The sequence below is a fragment of the Budorcas taxicolor genome, chromosome 5, assembly GCF_023091745.1.
Source record: "Budorcas taxicolor isolate Tak-1 chromosome 5, Takin1.1, whole genome shotgun sequence".
Lineage (NCBI taxonomy): Eukaryota > Metazoa > Chordata > Mammalia > Artiodactyla > Bovidae > Budorcas > Budorcas taxicolor.
In genome coordinates this window covers 150051253-150068680 of record NC_068914.1, presented here as the reverse complement: position 1 = coordinate 150068680, position 17428 = coordinate 150051253, and the positions used below count along the sequence as shown (strand labels likewise).

General features: G+C 54.0%; 1 protein-coding gene across 1 annotated transcript in view; it reads right to left on the bottom strand.

The window, feature by feature from the left end:
- TSPAN11 (tetraspanin 11) overlaps positions 1–16038 on the bottom strand; it is a 32982-nt gene extending 16944 nt beyond the window's left edge. Inside the window, exons 1-2 of the mRNA XM_052641056.1 lie at positions 15955–16038; positions 3666–3857 (exon numbers count right to left, since the gene is read on the bottom strand). Of these exons, the coding sequence (XP_052497016.1) occupies positions 3666–3857; positions 15955–16038 (276 nt within the window). The remainder of the gene's footprint in view (positions 1–3665; positions 3858–15954) is intronic.
- Between the last annotated feature and the right edge of the window lie 1390 nt (positions 16039–17428).

The following is a 17428-nucleotide window of genomic DNA, read 5'->3' as shown; positions in this document are numbered from 1 at the left end:
AGGTACAGTTTCTACTCCAGCCCTGACTGCCCGGGTTAATGAAGCCCAGTGGAAGCGCTGCAACTTGGGGTCCCCTCATTTTCAAAACCGGTTCTAGAACTTCTTCAACTCCTTCCCCTAAATATAAAAGAAGCCCTGATGAAGACCCAGCTGAGCCTGAACCACCCATTCTCATCTTCATCTGATTGACGATGTGAGCGTTCAGAGCCCGCATTCAAAACTCTAAAAACATCCCTTGCTTTCGATCAGGGTAGTACCTGTCTTGGTCATCGTCTTGGACTGGGCTGGCCTGAATGACCTGGCTCATTCACGCAGCCTGCGCTAAAAAAGAGCTGGCATGAATAATTTAAATCCCGCTCCCTTTCCCTTTTTGCAGATTTCCGACTTCTTGCTGATCATGATTTCGGCACCAGCGAAGACATGCTATTCCTGTTCCTGATGAACATTTCCTTCTGGGGAAAGTGACTCTGAGGGGCTGCAGATGTGCTGGAGGAAGGGCTCGGGCCGGGACAGATGCCATGCCTGTGGGAGCCGGCTGGCCCTCTCCCGGCAGCTCGAGGGGAGCTTTTGATGTCGGGCCCCTTCCTCGGCCTGAGCTAAGCTGGACGTAGATTCTTCGGATGCCTGGTCTTTCATCTCCCCCTCTCCTCTTCAGGGACCACTTTAGATAGCGTTCCACTCACTGCACGTCTCCTTTTAGCTGACTCAGGGTTTCAAAAGGAAGTCAGACATGCAGGGGGAGAAAAGAAATGAAACCAGGAAGGAAACTCCAGAAACCACAGAACACTTTTAAACTGCCTTAAGCATCCCCGCTTGCCTCCAAATGGGAGCCTGGGTTTTAAAATGTCCACTCGGGTTAACCAGAGAAAAAGTCTGACAGCCGTCTTCTTGGTTAAAACATTCCAGTGCTCAGTAATTCAGGGACTGTGGGCCAACAGGTGGATGACTCAGGGTCTGCTCCCTCACCTGTGTTCAGTCCCCAGACTGGGTCTGCCTCGGATTCTTTCAAGGGTCGGGCAGAGAAAAGCAAAGGAAGAAAACACCAGGTTTTGAGGTTTGCTGTCTGTAAGCCCCGGGCTCCACACTCCTAGATAGGTGTGCGTGTGTGTGTGTGTGTGCGCGCGAGCACGGGCACTTTCTCCTGACCTCACTTTCAAGTGGACACCTCTCTTAAGTGTCTGGTTAGTGATGCTGGGGCAAAGAGACCTTTGGTTCTGTATGGATGGAAGTGAACGCAGGCAGGAGGGTCAAGGTAGGGCTGAGAAGGAGGAAGGCATCTCATGGCAGCCTGTCCAGCAGCTCCTGTGGTCCCCTGTGCTGCCTCCAGGCCCAGGGAGATGAGAGGTCTGTTTGCTGACCTTCCAAAGCTCAGAAGGGTGAAAGGTGTACTCTGGGGCCACAGGCCGAAGCTTTTGGCCTTCCTGGGTCTCCCGCATCTTCCATGGTGGCCCCCCCCCCCCCGCCACCTACCTCCCCAGGGCAGGTCTCAGACCACATGACGGTCTGGCTGTGATTGGGGAGGCTGGATGGCAGGACAGGTCTCACAGATGGACGGTGTAGGAAGGGGAGGCTGCGGTCAGCGCTGGGCGGGTCAGTTATGGACACCTTGGCTTTCCTCTGGTCCCCAAGGACGCCAAGGGGAAGAGCCCAGTGGCCCCAGCCCCTGTGAGCCTCTGTCCCATCACAGCTGGGCCTCCCCGCCCCCAGAACACTGCATCCCTGGTGTCGCTCAGCCAGGCCTGTGTTCTCTTATCCAGCTCACAGTGGTCTGATCAGGGGCATCAGCAGGTTCGCTGGGATTCCGGTGTGGGGGACATTGTTGGGGATGGGCTGGCTCAAGGCACCCCTGCCCTATGGCTGGAAGGACAGGTCAGGTCAAAGCCAAGCTCTGGAGGCTGGTCCCTGTGGGCTTCATCCCCCATTCCCCGGGAGCCACATCTGCACGGCCTGCACCTTGCTCTGGGTGATCCTCAGAGCAGAACTAAAACTTCTTCCAGGCAGAGAGCCATCCCGCTGAGCCTGGACACGCACACTGTTGCATCCAGAGCTGAAACTGGGTTGTGGCTGGTGAGAGAGGCCTGGGACTCAGCCCCTCTGGACGGAGCTTCCTCTCCCTGGTCAGATGTGCGGGTCCCAGGCTGCTGGGTCAGCAGTGGGCACATAAAGACGGGCAGGCTAGGCACTGACCTCAAGGCTTCTTCTCGTCACTTGATTCCTGTAGCTCAACCTGGTTCCTCACTGAGACTCAGACTGGATCTGCCCTGACCCTTCCTGTCTACGTCTGAATGTTTTGCAGCTTCCCTCCTCCCCTGCCCTGGTGGCTCAGATGGTAAAGAATCCGCCTGCAAAGCAGAAGACCTGGGTTTGATCTCTGGGTGGAAAAGACCCCCCAGAGGAGGGCAAGGCATCCCACTCCAGTATTCTTGCCTGGAGAACCCCAGGGACAGAAGATCCTGGCAGGCTACAGTCCATGGAGTTGCAAAGAGTTGGATGTGACTGAGCGACTAACGCTTTTTAATTACTGCCCACACAGGGCTTGTGGTTGGGGACATGAAGGGGGAGATGCCAGCCGGGCCCCAGGGAGCCTGATCTGTCGACAGGTGCCCAGGAGGGAGGGAGGGAGGGAGGGTCAGGCCTGGGAGTCCAGAGTGGGACTCCGGCTTCTGCCCCCTCAGGTATAGCCCTGACTTCCTTCCCTGGTGCTCAGGGTCAGCAGTGGTGGTGGTGGGGGGCGGTCTTCCCACCTTCCCAGGGGGTGTTTGTCAAGGAGCCTGTGCCCACCTCACCCATGGAACAAACACCTGCCTGAACGATCCCACCTGAGTCTGACCAAGCTTCTACATCCAACTCCCAGAGCATCATCAGGACGGCATGGGAAAGTCCAGATGGGGAGGGAGCAGAGCTATCAATGAAATGACCTGGTTCCTCCAGCAGATACATTGCGAGGAAGAGTCAGAGATTGATGGGGAGCGGAGAGGCCGAGAGAGACCCGAGGGACAACTTGGCTGACTTTAACACACAGACCTCACTTCCATCCTGACTCAAATAAACTGAAAAAACAAAAAAAAGAATAGCTTATGGCTCAACGGGGGAAATCTGAAATTGCCTGGTTATTTCATGATATTAAGGATCGGCTCTTAATGGTTTCTAGGTGTGATAACAGTCTTGTCGTTACCCTTTCTCAAAAGAGAATCCTGATTTTCGAGGTATACCCTGAGGCACTGACAGATGCCTGCAGTCTGGGGTCTCCGGTGGGGGCAGGGCGGGGGCGGGGGAGGGTGCAGGCAGAGAGGATCGGCTCTGAGATGGTGGAGGTGAGTCTGGGTGATGACGCGAGCTTCATGAAAACGTTCTGTTCATTTTAGCCTATGTTTGAAAATTGCCATGATAAAGCCTGGACAGAGGAAGAAGAGGAGGGGACAGGAAGGAGGTGAGGGAGCAGCTTTGCCACCACCAGCGAGGCGTCCTCCTGGCTTAGGTCCTAATAAGAACCTGGAGACTGTGGCAAACAGCCGCCTCGTGGCCGCCCGCCCCTCCCCAGCCCTCCGCAGGCCTCAGAGTGGGGCTCTCAGCACGGAGCCTGGTCGGGGGCTCGGGGGGGGAGCAGGTGGTCGGAGGCCCCGGGCGGGTGGCCCCCTCCGCCCTGCTGCCGGGCAGGCACTCACCGCAGAGAGGCAGCCTCTGTCCTCGCGGATGATAGCGCCGAAGCCCAGGAAGCCGGTCACCATGACGAGGGCGCCCGCGAAGATGAGGATGTAGGCAGAGGCGGCGAAGGTGCTGGAGGCCAGGACGCCGAGGTAGCCGCTCTTCTCCACCAGGGTCCAGACGCCCACGGCCATGACCGCGGCGCCCCCGACCTGCGGGACACGGGCTCTGAGCACCCACTGCGCGCAGGACCCTTCTTGCCCATCCACTCACTTGGTCCTTGGAGGAGCCCAGGGGAAGGGTCTGGCTGCCCATTTTGCAGATGGGGAAACAGAGGCTTGTCTGTGGTCGAGGGGAGAAGCAGGGACAGAGTGAGAATCCAGGTCTGATCCCCCAGTCCCCTGCTTCCCACCACGATGCCCGAGCATCTCTGTCACGAGTCAGGGACACTTCAGTCGTGGGGACCCCTCCTGCCATCCTGCTGCTCATGTCCCCGGAGGGGCACTTTCACAAGCCCCCTTCTCATCACCCTGGGGGGCCACACGACTGGGCTTCTTATCTGCGTCCCACCAATGGAGTAGGAGCTGCCTGAGGGCCACCTCTGGCTCCAGCTCTGGGCCCTGGCCTGTGGCTCAACCATGCTGCCCCCTCAGCAGAAGGGACACATGCCCCACAGGCTGGAGTCGCTCTGGGACAGCAGGACATTGAGCAGGAGGGGAGGAGTCCTGTTTGCTGACTGATCCTTTCTAGCCCTGATCCCAGGAAGGGGCCCTGGGGATACACCTGCCTGTTCCTCCTACAGTGAGGCTCAATGACCTTTCCTGTGATGCCGAGCAGCGTGTGTGTGCCTGTGTGTGTGCCTGTGTGTGTGTGTCCTCCAGGGGCCGGACAGGGATCTCTGCGGGCGGGTGGGGACTCCTTAACCATGAGTCTGCACCAGGCACCTCTGGGACTCAACTTCCCATGGTCTTCTGCTGAGCTTTACAAGAGTCCAGGAGGCTCAGGGCAGGTAGGTGGGAGCGCGCATTTCCCCTCTTTTGCACATGAAGAAACGGAGGCTGGGGGGACTAGAATGTGCTCAGGAGCACAGCGCTCAAGTTTCAAGACTGAGACGCAGATCCAGCTCTGCTGAGGGCCAGTCCGAGTACGCCATCCTGGGACTGCACACACCGGGCTGGGAGGCTCTCGACTTACTCCTGCTTTCAGACACACGTTTCCTTCTAAGGACCATTTTGTCCCGCTTAGCACCTCCAGCAGGTTAAGAGAACCAGCTCTGAGTGGAATCCACCTGCTCTGATTCCATGACACATTTTTTTCCTCACACTGTGACATCTCTAAGATCAAGATTTTTTGCAGTCCCTTGGACTGCAAGGAGATCATACTAGTCAATCCTAAAGGAAATCAACCCTGAATATTCGTTGGAATGACTGATGCTGAAGCTGAAGCTGAAGCTCCAGTACTTTGGCCACCTGATTCAAAGAGCTGACTCATTGGAAAAGACCCTGATGCTGGCAAAGATTGAAGGGGATGACAGAGGAGGAGATGACTGGATGGCATCACGGACTCAATGGACATGAATTTGGGCAAACTCCAGGAGATAGCAAAGGACAGGGAAGCCTGGTGTGCTGCAGTCCTTGGGGTCCCAAAGAGTCAGACATGACTGAGTGACTGAACACCACCAACAAAGCTCAAGATACAGCTTATGGTTGATGGCACCTGACGACCACAGCTGGCAGCACTCCTGCCTTGTGGTACCGAAAACAAGGGTGTATCTTACAAGCGATGGTACCTCAGGTTTGATGAAATCCTGGCCTGGGACGGACTTTCCAGTCCTCTGAGGGCATGGGCTATCTCTGGCCACGCAACCTCCGTGACCAGTAAGGGATTTCCCACAACTGGGTACGCGGGATTGTGTCAAGTGAGGGTTTCCAGCAAAATATTCGGCACATATTCTTTCTGCCCCTACAGTCCACCTGAGAAGCTTGGGGCTGAGGGCCTCAGCTGTGCATAACTAGTTGTGTGACCTAAAGATGGTCCTTGAACCTCTCTGGGCCTCATGTCTCCATCCCTCAAACAATGGGGGTGTATTAGGCCAGGGGTTCCCAACCTCTAATCACCAAGGGCCCCTTTGATGACTTTCTCCCAGGGATTTTAGGTTTTGAAGGGCTTCTGTCTACCAAACGCAGTGTATTAAGTGATAATTCACTCCTCATTTCTTATTAATCAAAGGCACATGCTACTACCAAGAAGAGATCCTGGGCAGCATGAAACAGCCAACGTGACCGCGCTGAGTGGCTCTAACTTTCAGCACGTGTAGGGTCTTTAGAGAAACCTGCACATCATCCATGAGGCCTGTCGACCCCACAGGCTTACACTGGACCTAGAACCACCCAAAGGGATGGGCGTGGACTACCCCGGGGACACTTAATCTGCTGGGGGACATGGAACCCACCGAGACTCTGATAACCAGCTCTGCACACAGTGCCCAGAGAAGTGCCATCCACATGGACTAATGTGCCCTGCTTCAGGGGTTGTGGTCCCATCTTGCATAGACAACGACCCCAGCATAGATGCCTCTCGAGGGGCCATCACTCATCCTCTAAGACAGCACTCCTCAGTCGGGCTGCACTGCCTGGGGATCCTGGAGCATCACGCAGGTGACTGGGGGTGGGACTGCCATGATTCCTTTACCAAGTTCCAGTAGCTTCCAGTTGAGAACCATTACATAGTTTCCTAGTTAACAGGGGTCAGTGTTCTGTCCCCCCTCCCCAAGCAGGACCCCAAGAACACCTTCCCTTTGGGCCACCACCTGGAGGCACCTGGCCGGGCTCTGGACTGCCCACCTCCTTCCCTGTCTGCGCCAGGGTGCTCGCAGTGATGGTAGCTTTGGGGTATAAGGTGGGGTAACGAGGAGCAGGATTTTCGGTCCAAAGGGATGAAAATCAGATTATGCAAGAAAGGAAAAGACTACGTGCTCCCGAGGAGGAGCACATTGACCCCTAAAGGAACAGCGCACCCTGCGGTCACAGACGGGCTGGGGTCTCACAAGGCAGGGGGCGCCGCAGCTTAGGCACGGTGGCAGCAGGCCCCTGCCCACACAGGAGGGTCTGGGTGGACACAGTGCCCTGGTTTGGGTCTGGAAAGCAACAAACCCAGACTGGCTCTGACATCCAGAAATCCGGAGGCGAGTCCGAGTCAATGGGGCCTCCAACCCTCCCCTGGGGTATCCCATGCGTCTGCTGGGGACACGGAGTGGGTTTCAAGTCCTCCAGTGGGGGTCCTCCTTGGGATCCAGTTGGCTCTTTAGAAAATCATCTTTAGGGACTTCCCTGGTTAGTCTAGTGGTTAAGACTTTGCCTTCTAATGCAGGGGGAGTGGGTTTGATCCCTGGTTGGGGAGGTAAAATCCCATATGCCTTGTGGCCCAAAGCCCAAAAGACACAAAAAACCCAGAGCACTCATAGCTTTCGACAAGCAGTTCTGAGATGTCAGGTCAGCAGAAAGAGCAGTGGAAGAGGCCCCGGGGGAGGATGATTCGGGCTGGAGCCAAATGACCCCGCTGAGCTGGGCAGACAGCTATTTGCATAGAGTTGATCCAACAGCATTTGGCTCTTTGCAGAAACTGGGTTGGTTTCCTGTGGAATATTAGGTTCATCTTTCAAAACCAGAGCCTGCTGCCAATCAGCCAGAAAAACCCTGCAGAGGGTGAAGCTGGCCTTCTTACCCACGAGGACACACACGGGCCGGGAGGGGCGGCAGGGCACCCAGGCTGTGTAATTTTAGGAACGGCCCATTTATAGAAGAGAAGCATGGCCAAAAAGTCACTTGTCATCACGGGGAGGATTAGCCTGAGTGGCTGCACACGCTGGTCCGTGCGTGTGCTGGAGAGACCTCAGGCTGCAGGCAGAAAAGGAAAGCAGGCAGAATGGAAAAGTTACTGCAGCTTCTCCTTGTCTTGTGTGGCCGCTGAAAGGCTTTCTGTGCTGGGGTCAGTGGAGGACCAGCCGCTGGAGCAGGCCCAGGATGGTGGCGCTCCCGGTGGAGGGACCCCGGTCAGCAGCGGGATTGCACAGGTGACAGTGTTGTCCTCTCCCTTAAGTGTTTGCTACAGGCCGCCAGGGGCCAAGCACCACCTGGGCTGGAAGGGCTGGGAGCTGGATGTGAGTTCACCCAGTCAGAACCACTTCTGTCCTCCATGCTCCCCACCCCTGGCAGCCTCATCAACGGGACCACCACTGCCCAAACCAACCAGCCCCCCAGGGTCACTCTGGACTCTTCACTCTCCTGCAGGAACAGCAGGGGCCTGTCCCCCTCTGACATCACAGCTCGCCATTTGGCCACCCCAAGTACTGCCACGGGTTTTCGTCCCCCCACCCCACCCTGGAGAAGGCTCTTGAGAGTCCCTTGGACAGCATGGAGATCAAGGAGATCAAACCAGTCCATCCTTAAGGAAATCAACCCTGAATATTCATTGGAAGGACTGATGCTGAAGCTGAAGCTCCAATACTTTGGCCACCTGATGCGAAGAGGGGACTCCCTGGAAAAGACCCTGATGCTGGAAAAGATTGAGGACAAGAGGAGAAGGGGACGACAGAGGATGAGATGGTTGGATGGCATCACTGACTCAATGGACATGAATGTGAGCAAGCTCCGGGAGGTAGTGGAGGCCAGAGGAACCTGGCGTGCTGCAGTCCATGGGGTGGCAAATAGTCGGACACGACTTAGCAACTGAACAACAACAGCCCACCCTGTATGGCCTCCTGGTCCCTGCTCACTCCAGAGGCAGTGTGTGTGCTTCCAGGGCTGACCAGCTGGGATCCCCACTGAAAAATCGCCCCCAGCACCCAGCACCCAAGGCCCCCAGCCCAGACTCAGGCGTGGATTCCTCTAAGCAAACTGTCTGGTTTCTGGGCCGCTTCAGGGAGAGCTCAGAGCAGCCACCCCAGGCTTCCTCCTGGACCAGCCTCCCCACCATGGCCCTGGGCAGACCAGATGAGCAACCCTGCCCCAAGCAGGGCCTGTCCCCCAGCAGATGCTGCGGCTCAGAGAGGCAGGATGCCCGGGCACCATGGGGTCCTGCGACTTCGGCATCTTAAGGTGGGACGTGGCAGAAACGCCAGCCACGGGGCCCCTCAGCTGTTCTTCCTTGGATGGCCTGCTTCAGGAGGTGGGCACAGGCCACAATCTGTGGGGGTGATGGTGAGCAGTGAAGGCTTCTCCCCTCGGCGGGGAGGTGAGCAGAGTCTCTTCTTTCCCTGGGGACCCTGGAGGGGTGCTCTCAAGACACCTCTCTCCCCCTGGCTGGGTGAGTCCTCCATCATAGCTGCCTCCCGCCTTGGCCCGTGTTCTCCCAGGGGATCCCAGGAATTTCCCGGAGGCCTAGCCCCACGGGCCCCTGAGGGAGATGCCCACTCGGCAGCCAACACCCTGGACAGCACAGAGCTTCCGGAGCAGAGACGCCTCTCCAGGGAAGGGAGCCACTGCTCCCCAGTTCTCCCAGCCCGCGCAGCTCCTGGGAGGCTGAGAAAGCCTTGATTATTAACACAGCCAAGCAGCTAATTAAAACAATAAGTTAGACAGCAACATTGCAAGAGGGATGGGAACTGTAGGGACCCATGTAGGACACGGGAGGGCGAGTAAAGCATTTCCTAGCAAGCCTGGGTCACGCTCATTTTAGGATCATGAAAGCACTGGCATTTTGGTTCCTGACCCAGAGCTATATCCTGCTGGTGAGATGGGCATGATCAACTCTGCGTTGATGGAACTGCACGGTGGAGTGGGGAAGTTAGGGGCAGGTGATGGTGAAGGATGGGGGGCAGACATGGGATGAGGTGGGGGTAGGGGTCCGGAGGTGGGGCAGAGCTTAGATGTAGAATGTGGGTGTGTACTGCCACGCTACTTCAGTTTTGCTTATATTCTTCACACTCTGCGTGTCTAAACTACCCACGCCATCAAAACACATCTTAATCTGGGTTCAACTCTGACCCCTGGGGACATTTGGGAGTTCACACGGGCATCAGCGAGAAGGGTCTAAAGCTGTCTGTGGTCTATGGAGAAGGAAGAGCAGCGGACTCAGAGTTAGAAAGCCCAGAACTGACCTCTGGGAATCATCTCAGCTGACATTTTATCATCTACAGAACGGGAGTGAGGATAATTACAGAGTGCTTGTAGGATCTTTTTGGAGAGTGAGATGATTTATAACCCCCAAACTGTGCTGCGCTGGCAGCTGGTGGAGGCTTGGTTTAAAATCTCATCAAGACCTTGTACTGCATAGCTGGCACCTGAATCTTCCCACCACCCCCCATCCCCGCCCCAACTCCCATCCCATTGCTCTGGGTGTTTCAAACTTTGGGATGTAACCATTCAGGGCTGTGAGATAAACTTGGTGGGATGGGTGTAACCTGCACTAAAGGGCTTCCCAGGTGGCTCAGTGGTAAAGAATCCCCCTGCTAATGAAGGAAGCATAGGAGACATGGGTTCGATCCCTGGGTTGGGAAGATCCCCTGGAGGAGGAAATGGCAACCCACTCCAGTATTCTTGCCCAGAGAATCCCATGGACAGAGGAGCCTGGTGGGTTGAGGTCCACGGGGTCATAAAAAGTCGGATAGGACTTAGCAACTAAATCACAAGAGCAACAGCTGCCTGCATTAAAACACAGAACAGAACACCCACCATGAAATGGAAGAGAGAATATGAGTGCACAGCCCACAGTAAAGGTAAGTGTAGCTTCATGGAAGCATTTCTTATGTGTTCATGAGCTGCTTACATGGGTGGTGATCCCCAAAGCCATCGAGTCAGAGATCTGGACACAGAAAGCTTTTGGAGGTGAGGCAGACCCCTTAGTCTAATCACCGTAGCAACAGAGCAGCTAAGCACCCAGTATGTGCCAGAAATAGAGGGAAATGTTTTCCTCGATACTAATCTTTAATTCTTACAGGTACTGGTAGTCCCACACGACGTATGAAAACAGTGAGGCTTGGTGGGATGAAGTGATTTGCCTAATGTCTTACTCTGCTCAAGGTTGCCATGATAAAACACCATAGCTGGGCAACTTAAACAGAAATTTATTTCCATTTCCCACAGTTGTGGAGGTGGGAAGTCCTCAAAATAAGGTGCTGGCTGATTCAGTTTTGGTAAGGATCTTCTTTGCCTACGGACAGCTGTTTTCTCACTGTGTCCTCACATGTCCTCTGGAGAGTGCTCTCCTCCTCCACTTAAGGCCACCAACCTATGGAATTAGGACCCAACCTTCATGATCTCTTGTGAGTGCATGCAGGCTAAGTCGCTTCAGTCGTGTCTGACTCCTTGTGACTCTATGGACTGTAGCCCGGCAGGCTCCACTGTCTGTGGGATTCTCCAGGCAAGAATACGCCTTCTCCAGGGGATTGTCCGGACCCAGCGATTGAACCCAAGTCTCCTGCATTGGCAGGCAGATTCTTTACCACTAGCACCACCTGGGAAGCCTCTTATGACCTTCAGTTCTGTTCAGTTCAGTCCAGTCGCTCAGTTGTGTCCGACTTTTTGTGACCCCATGGACTGCAACACACCAGGCCTCCCTGTCCATCACCAACTCCCAAAGCTTACTCACATTTACGTCCATTGAGTTGGTGATGCCATCCAACCATCTCATCCTCAATCGTCCCCTTCTCCTCCTGCCTTCAATCTTTCCCAGCATCAGGGTCTTTTCCAATGAGTCAGTTCTTCGCATCAGGTGGCCAAAGGATTGGAGTTTCAGTTCAACATCAGTCCTTCCAATGAATATTCAGGGCTGATTTCCCTTAGGATGGACTGGTTGGCTTTCCTTGCAGTCCAAGGGACTCTCAGGAGTCTTCTCCAACACCACAGTTCAAAAGCATCAATTCTTCCATGCTCAGCTTTCTTTATAGTCCAACTCTCATATCCATACATGACTACTGGAAAAACCATAGCTTTGACTAGACGGACCTTTGTTGGCAAAGCAATGTCTCTGCTTTTTAATATACTGTCTAGATTGGTCATAACTTTTCTTCCAAGGAGTAAGTGTCTTTTAATTTCATGGCTGCAGTCACCATCTGCAGTGATTTTGCAGCCCCCCAAAATAAAGTCTGTCACTGTTTCCACTGTTCCCCATCTATTTGCCATGAAGTGATGGGACCAGATGCCATGATCTTAGTTTTCTGAATGTTGAGCTTTAAGCCAACTTTTTCATGCTCCTCTTTCACTTTCATCAAGAGGCTCTTTAGTTCTTTTTCACTTTCTGCTCTAAGGGTGGTGTCATCTGCATGTCTGAGATTATTGATATCTCTCCTGGCAATCTTGATTCCAGCTTGTGCTTCATCCAGCCCAGTGTTTCTCATGATGTACTCTGCATATAAGTTAAGTAAGCTGGGTGACAATATACAGCCTTGACGTACTCCTTTCCCAATTTGGAACCAGTCTGTTGTTCCATGTCCAGTTCTAACTGTTGCTTCCTGACCTGCATACAGATTTCTCAAGAGGCAGGTCTTATGACCTTACTTAACCTTAATTACCTCCTAAATGTCCTGTCTTCAAATAGAGCCTCACTGATGATTCAGGCTTCAACACGTGAATCTCAATGGGTCACAATTCGGCCCACAGCACCATGACAGTAGACAATAGGCTCTGAATTTGAGCCGGAACTTGAGCCTGAGTCTTCCTGGCATGCTCTACTGTGTCACTAATTCATGGGCTTCCCAGATGGCACTAGTCGTAAAGAACCTGCTTGCCAATGCAGGAGGCATAAGAGACGCAGGTTGGATCCCTGTGTCGGGAAGATCCCCTGGAGGAGGGCACAGCAACCCACACCGGTATTCTTGCCTGGAGAATCCCATGGACAGAGGAGCCTGGCGGGCTACAGTTCACAGGACTGCAAAGAGTTGGACATGACTGAAGCATCTTAGCACATACCCCCAGGACACTGGGAACATGCAGGACTCGGAGCTGGAGGCAATGGATGACATCAGAGCCGATGGTCAAGCACACAACTCAGGGATCGGAGAGAGGTGCCTCCAGCTCTGGGGCTTTGGGCAGATAGCCTCCCCCTCGGTAAGCCGGGGCTCTCACAGAGCTGTTCACAGCCTCGGGATGCTGGGAGGTTATCTAGGACAATGCAGGTGGAAGCGCAGCCCAGGGGAGCCCTCAGCTGTGAGTTCCATGGATGCAGGAAGCTTTGTCCACAGACATACTCCAAGGGCCCACAGCAGGGCTTGGCACTTAGCATCTGCTTAATAAAAGCCACAAACTGGATTTTCAATTATCGTTGACCAGAACACCTGGATGTCAGCTCCAGCTCGCTTATCACAAGACATTAAGAAGGAATCTGAACTGACTGAGCCTGCTCCCTGTTGGTGACAGAGGTACGGCCACCAGGGCTGATCTGAGCATCGCAAGGGATGATCCACAGAAGGTCTTTATCCAGGGGAGTCCCCACAAATCCTCCCACTGGGAGAACCTGGGCTTTCTTACTCTCTCCCAGCCGGATCTGGACAGTGTAGCAAGGAGATGCCCGGGGCAGGACCACTGTTCTGACGAGGAAGTGTTTGGAATGTTCACCCCAATCAATCTGCCTCTGCCATCTAGGGCACCTTCCGTGGCTGTGCTCGGGGTGGGGGGAGGGGCTGCTGCTGCTGCTGCTAAGTTGCTTCAGTCGTGTCCGACTCTGTGCGACCTCATGGACTGCAGCCCACCAGGCTCCTCGATCCATGGGATTTTCCAGGCAAGAGTGCTGGAGTGAGTTGCCTTGCCTTCTCCGGGGGGGAGGGGCAGTGGACGGCAAATGCGGGTGTCTGGGGACCCTCCCTGCTGCTCTACACAGATTCCATGGGGAAGGGGGAAGAGGTGAGGATCTCTGGGGGGCGTGGAGAGCACTCAAAGTGCTGGCTCTGATATGTGTCTTATGAGAGGGGCTGCTCCGAGGGGAGGACCAGCCACTAGACTCTGGGGTGTGTGGGAGGGGTCCTCGTGGACAGGATCCCTCCCTGGAGAATTCTTGAAAATTCCCAGGGACTCTGTGTGCTGCTGAATGCATGAGGCTGGGCTCTGCTGTGGGAGAAGGAAGACCAGGGGTCTGTCCCATGTCTACTGAGATCGCAGGAGTCTGGGGGACAGATGCCAGAACCTCAAAGCTTGAACCTTTGAAACTGACCATCCCCTACATGGGGAGGAGACTTGGCTGGCTGAGTCCCTGGAGGCCTGCCGTGTTCAGCCAGGCCCCCCGGGCAGGGGTATTTTTAACTCAGAGCAGGAGGTCTGTGTGGGGGGAGCTGACTTTGGACTTTTGGCCTCCAGAGCTATGAGACAACAAATTTCTGTTGTCTGAGGCCACCCAATTTATGCTGCTTTGTTAAGGCTCCTCAGCAGCCCAAGACAGTGAGATACTGGGCCAATTTTTCCTTATTTATATTTTTCAGTATTTTAAGATTATTAAAGTAGATACATCAGACTTTCATGATCAGGAAAAGCATACTTCTTCTTTAAAAAAAAGCCCTCACTCAGTGAGTATCCTAAACACCCCACTGGATTTATCTCTGGGAATCGGAAGTGTCTACACCCACAGAGCACACTGATCACATCCACGTGACTTTACTGTTCTACGTCTTCCTCTATGCAACTCCACTATTCCAGGAAACACTTGCCCAGGAAGATAAAAGGTGCAAATAAAATGAGTTTATGGTTTGTTTCAGGAACTTTGCATTTAAACAAGTATCAGCTCATTCAACTTCTGAATAGATAGCATCCCGTGTCTCCTCTCCAAGACTCTTTGAAACCCTTGCCTCTGTGTGTGCACCAAGTCTTAACTGCTGCGCCAGGACCCTTCCCCGTATTAAGCAATTTCATTTGTCTTAATGAAAGACCGAAAAGGCAGACACAGCCCATCTCTGCCTGTCTTTCCGAGATGCTTCCAAGACTGCATCTTTTGCCATGGCAACAAGGAAACTTAGCCCAGCCTCATCGGCAGGTTGATCTGGTGGCATTTGGGGGCCTTCTACATCTCATGTATCCAAAATACTGCACTTATTGAGTGCCTTCTGTGTGCAGAGACGGAATCAAGCACTTTACATACATACACCATTTCAGGGCATCTGTGAAACACACCAATGAAAGATAAACTGAGGCACATTCAAAATCTGAGGTTGATTTGAACAAAACTCCATTTGAATCTAGGCGGTGTCCCATTGAGCAGTTGAAAAGGAGCTCTTAGAGACGTATAACATGAAAGATTTTTTCCAAGCGGAGGGAGGGGGAACAAGAACATTATTCAGGTAAAAATGCAGGTTTGTCACTGCAGAGCTAACTTTTGTTTAGCTGGGGATTCACTGGAAGGACTGATGCTGAAGCTGAAGCTCCAATACTTTGCCCACCTGATGCAAAGAGCAGACTCATTGAAAAGACCCTGATGCTTCGAAAGACTGAGGGCAGGAGGAGAAGGGGGTGACAGAGGATGAGATGGCTGGCTGGCATCACTGACTCAATGGACAGGAATTTGAGCAAATTTCGGGAGACAATAAAGGACAGGGAAGCCTGGCATGCTGCAGTCCATGGGGTCGCAAAAAGAGTCGAATATGACTTACTGATGAACACAACAGCCTTAGCCAGCACAGAGGAGCTGCTCACAGCAGAGCTGCCCATGCTGCCCACACCCTAGCCCTCCAGGTCAAGTGAGACCATTTCACAAAGTGATACACACACTCCAGGATCTGGCTATTTTGGGCACCTGATGGTATTCTGCTCCCGGTTACCCGGAGAGTTGTCTCAAGTGCGCAGACTCCTCTGCTCCCAGAAGACCTAATCTGGGCAGTTTCCTGGGGCGGGGTCACTATGGAGACCATTCCCCAAGCACAGAGGCATCCTGCACCCCCCCCCCCGCCCCCCCCCCGCCCTGCCCCACCCCACCCCAGGACTTGCGTCTCTCTGCCTCGGGCCTGGAGAATGTGAGTCATAAGAGGCAAATGGGCTTCAAACACAAAGAAGCAGTAATTAGAGGCCGTCACACTTCCAGCCAGGCCCCGGGGCCTCGAGCTATGGCTGGGAAGGCAGAGTGGACCCCGCGGGCCGAGGATGCTGGGATACAAGTGAGGCCGAGCATCCTTCTCTCAGAGGCCATGATGCTGCCCACGCCAATCTGTGGGTTGAGACTTTTGTTCCCCCTCAGTAACAAATGCACACATTCGCTCTCAAGCAGGCAGAGTTTGCTCCTGAGTGGTCTTTGGAAAAGAAAAAAATCAACGCCATAGCGATAACTCACAAAACAGCAAAGATGACTTGACTCACTCGGTGCTGGGGTAGGGGGGAGCATGCTGGGTGCACTTACCCAGAAGAAGAAGTTAAAGACGAAGAGCAAATACTTCAGGTAGACAGTCAGCCAGTCATCCTGCTCCACCTTGTAATGGGCCATGGCTGCTGGGCCTGCAAAAAAGACACGTGTGGCCAGGGCATCCAGAGAGGCAGCCTCGCCAGCCCAGAGCCAGGCTCCCCAGTGAGGTTCCTTTCAAAGGGCTCCCAAGCCTATCTGACCAGGGGCTCTGAGGTTGAGGGTGTGCAACCCTAAGCAAAGAACAGAAAACCCAGAGTCCATTGGACATACAAAGGAGGTGACCCAGACAGAATTTTTTAGGCCTGTGGATCTTGGTTTGGCCCCTCTGACAGGTCTAACCTGCAAGTCTTCCTACGAACCTTGCACCGTCCTGCTGTGTTCTTTTTAAACAGGCTTTTCTGGTGGCTCAGATGGTAAAGAACCTGCCTGCAATGCAGGAGACCTGGGTTTGATCCCTGAGTCAGGAAGATCTCCTGCAGAAGGGAATGGCTACCCACTCCAGTATTCTAGCCTGCAGAATTCCATGGCTGTGCTGGCTCTTAGTGGTGATGTGTGGGATCTTTAGCTGTGGCATGTGAACTCTTGGTTGTGGTATGTAGGATCTAGTTCCCTGACCAGGGATCGAACCTGGGCCCCCCACAATGGGAATGCAGGGTCTAAGCCATGAGATCACCAGGGAAGTCTCCAGTCCTGTTGTGCTCTTACTCTCTGCCCTGTCTCAGCAGGGTTGCCAGACACAAGTGCGTGAATGCACACAACACACACACACACACACACTCAGTGCACCTGCTTTGCAGCGGAATCCTGCATCATTTGAATAGGACCTTTGCACACGTAGGTGAAGTGTGAACCTCAAACCAGAGCATCGTGCTCGGAAAGGGCCTCAATGATCCCCAGCCCACCTCGCCTGCCCCTGGCACATCGACTTTCCCAAGAAGGAAGTGGGTTAGCAGGCTGAGGGGCTTGGCAGGAGGAAGACAAGAGCTCTGCAGCCCAGCTCCCTGGGTTGCAACCCTGATCTGTCACAGCCATGTGAAAATCTGGGTAGTTAGGGAACCGCTTGTCCTCCGTGTCCTCATCTGGACAGGAGGAAATGATGACGATGCCTGCATGGCGGGATGTCTTGCAGACTTGATGGGATAGTCTCTGTGAGGAGCTGAACATAGTCCCCAGCACAGGGTAAATCTCGGTTGGCTATTTTGATTACCTGGGACACAGATTAAAACCAGGACGCCAGCCGTAGAACTCCTAGTCTTTGCCCCAGAGCCATGCTCCCTCCCCTAGTCCTGATGCCCACTGGTGGGCTCCTTGGGCACTGGCATCAGTGAGATGAGAAACTGAAGGGTCACTGTGCCTGGTGGTCTCATTTGCATCTAAGTTCCAACAGCAGCCTCTGTGGTCTCTCCTCAGGCTCGTCGTCTCCTGGGAACCCACATACACGCTGACACTCAGCGTAGCTGCTCCTTAAGGA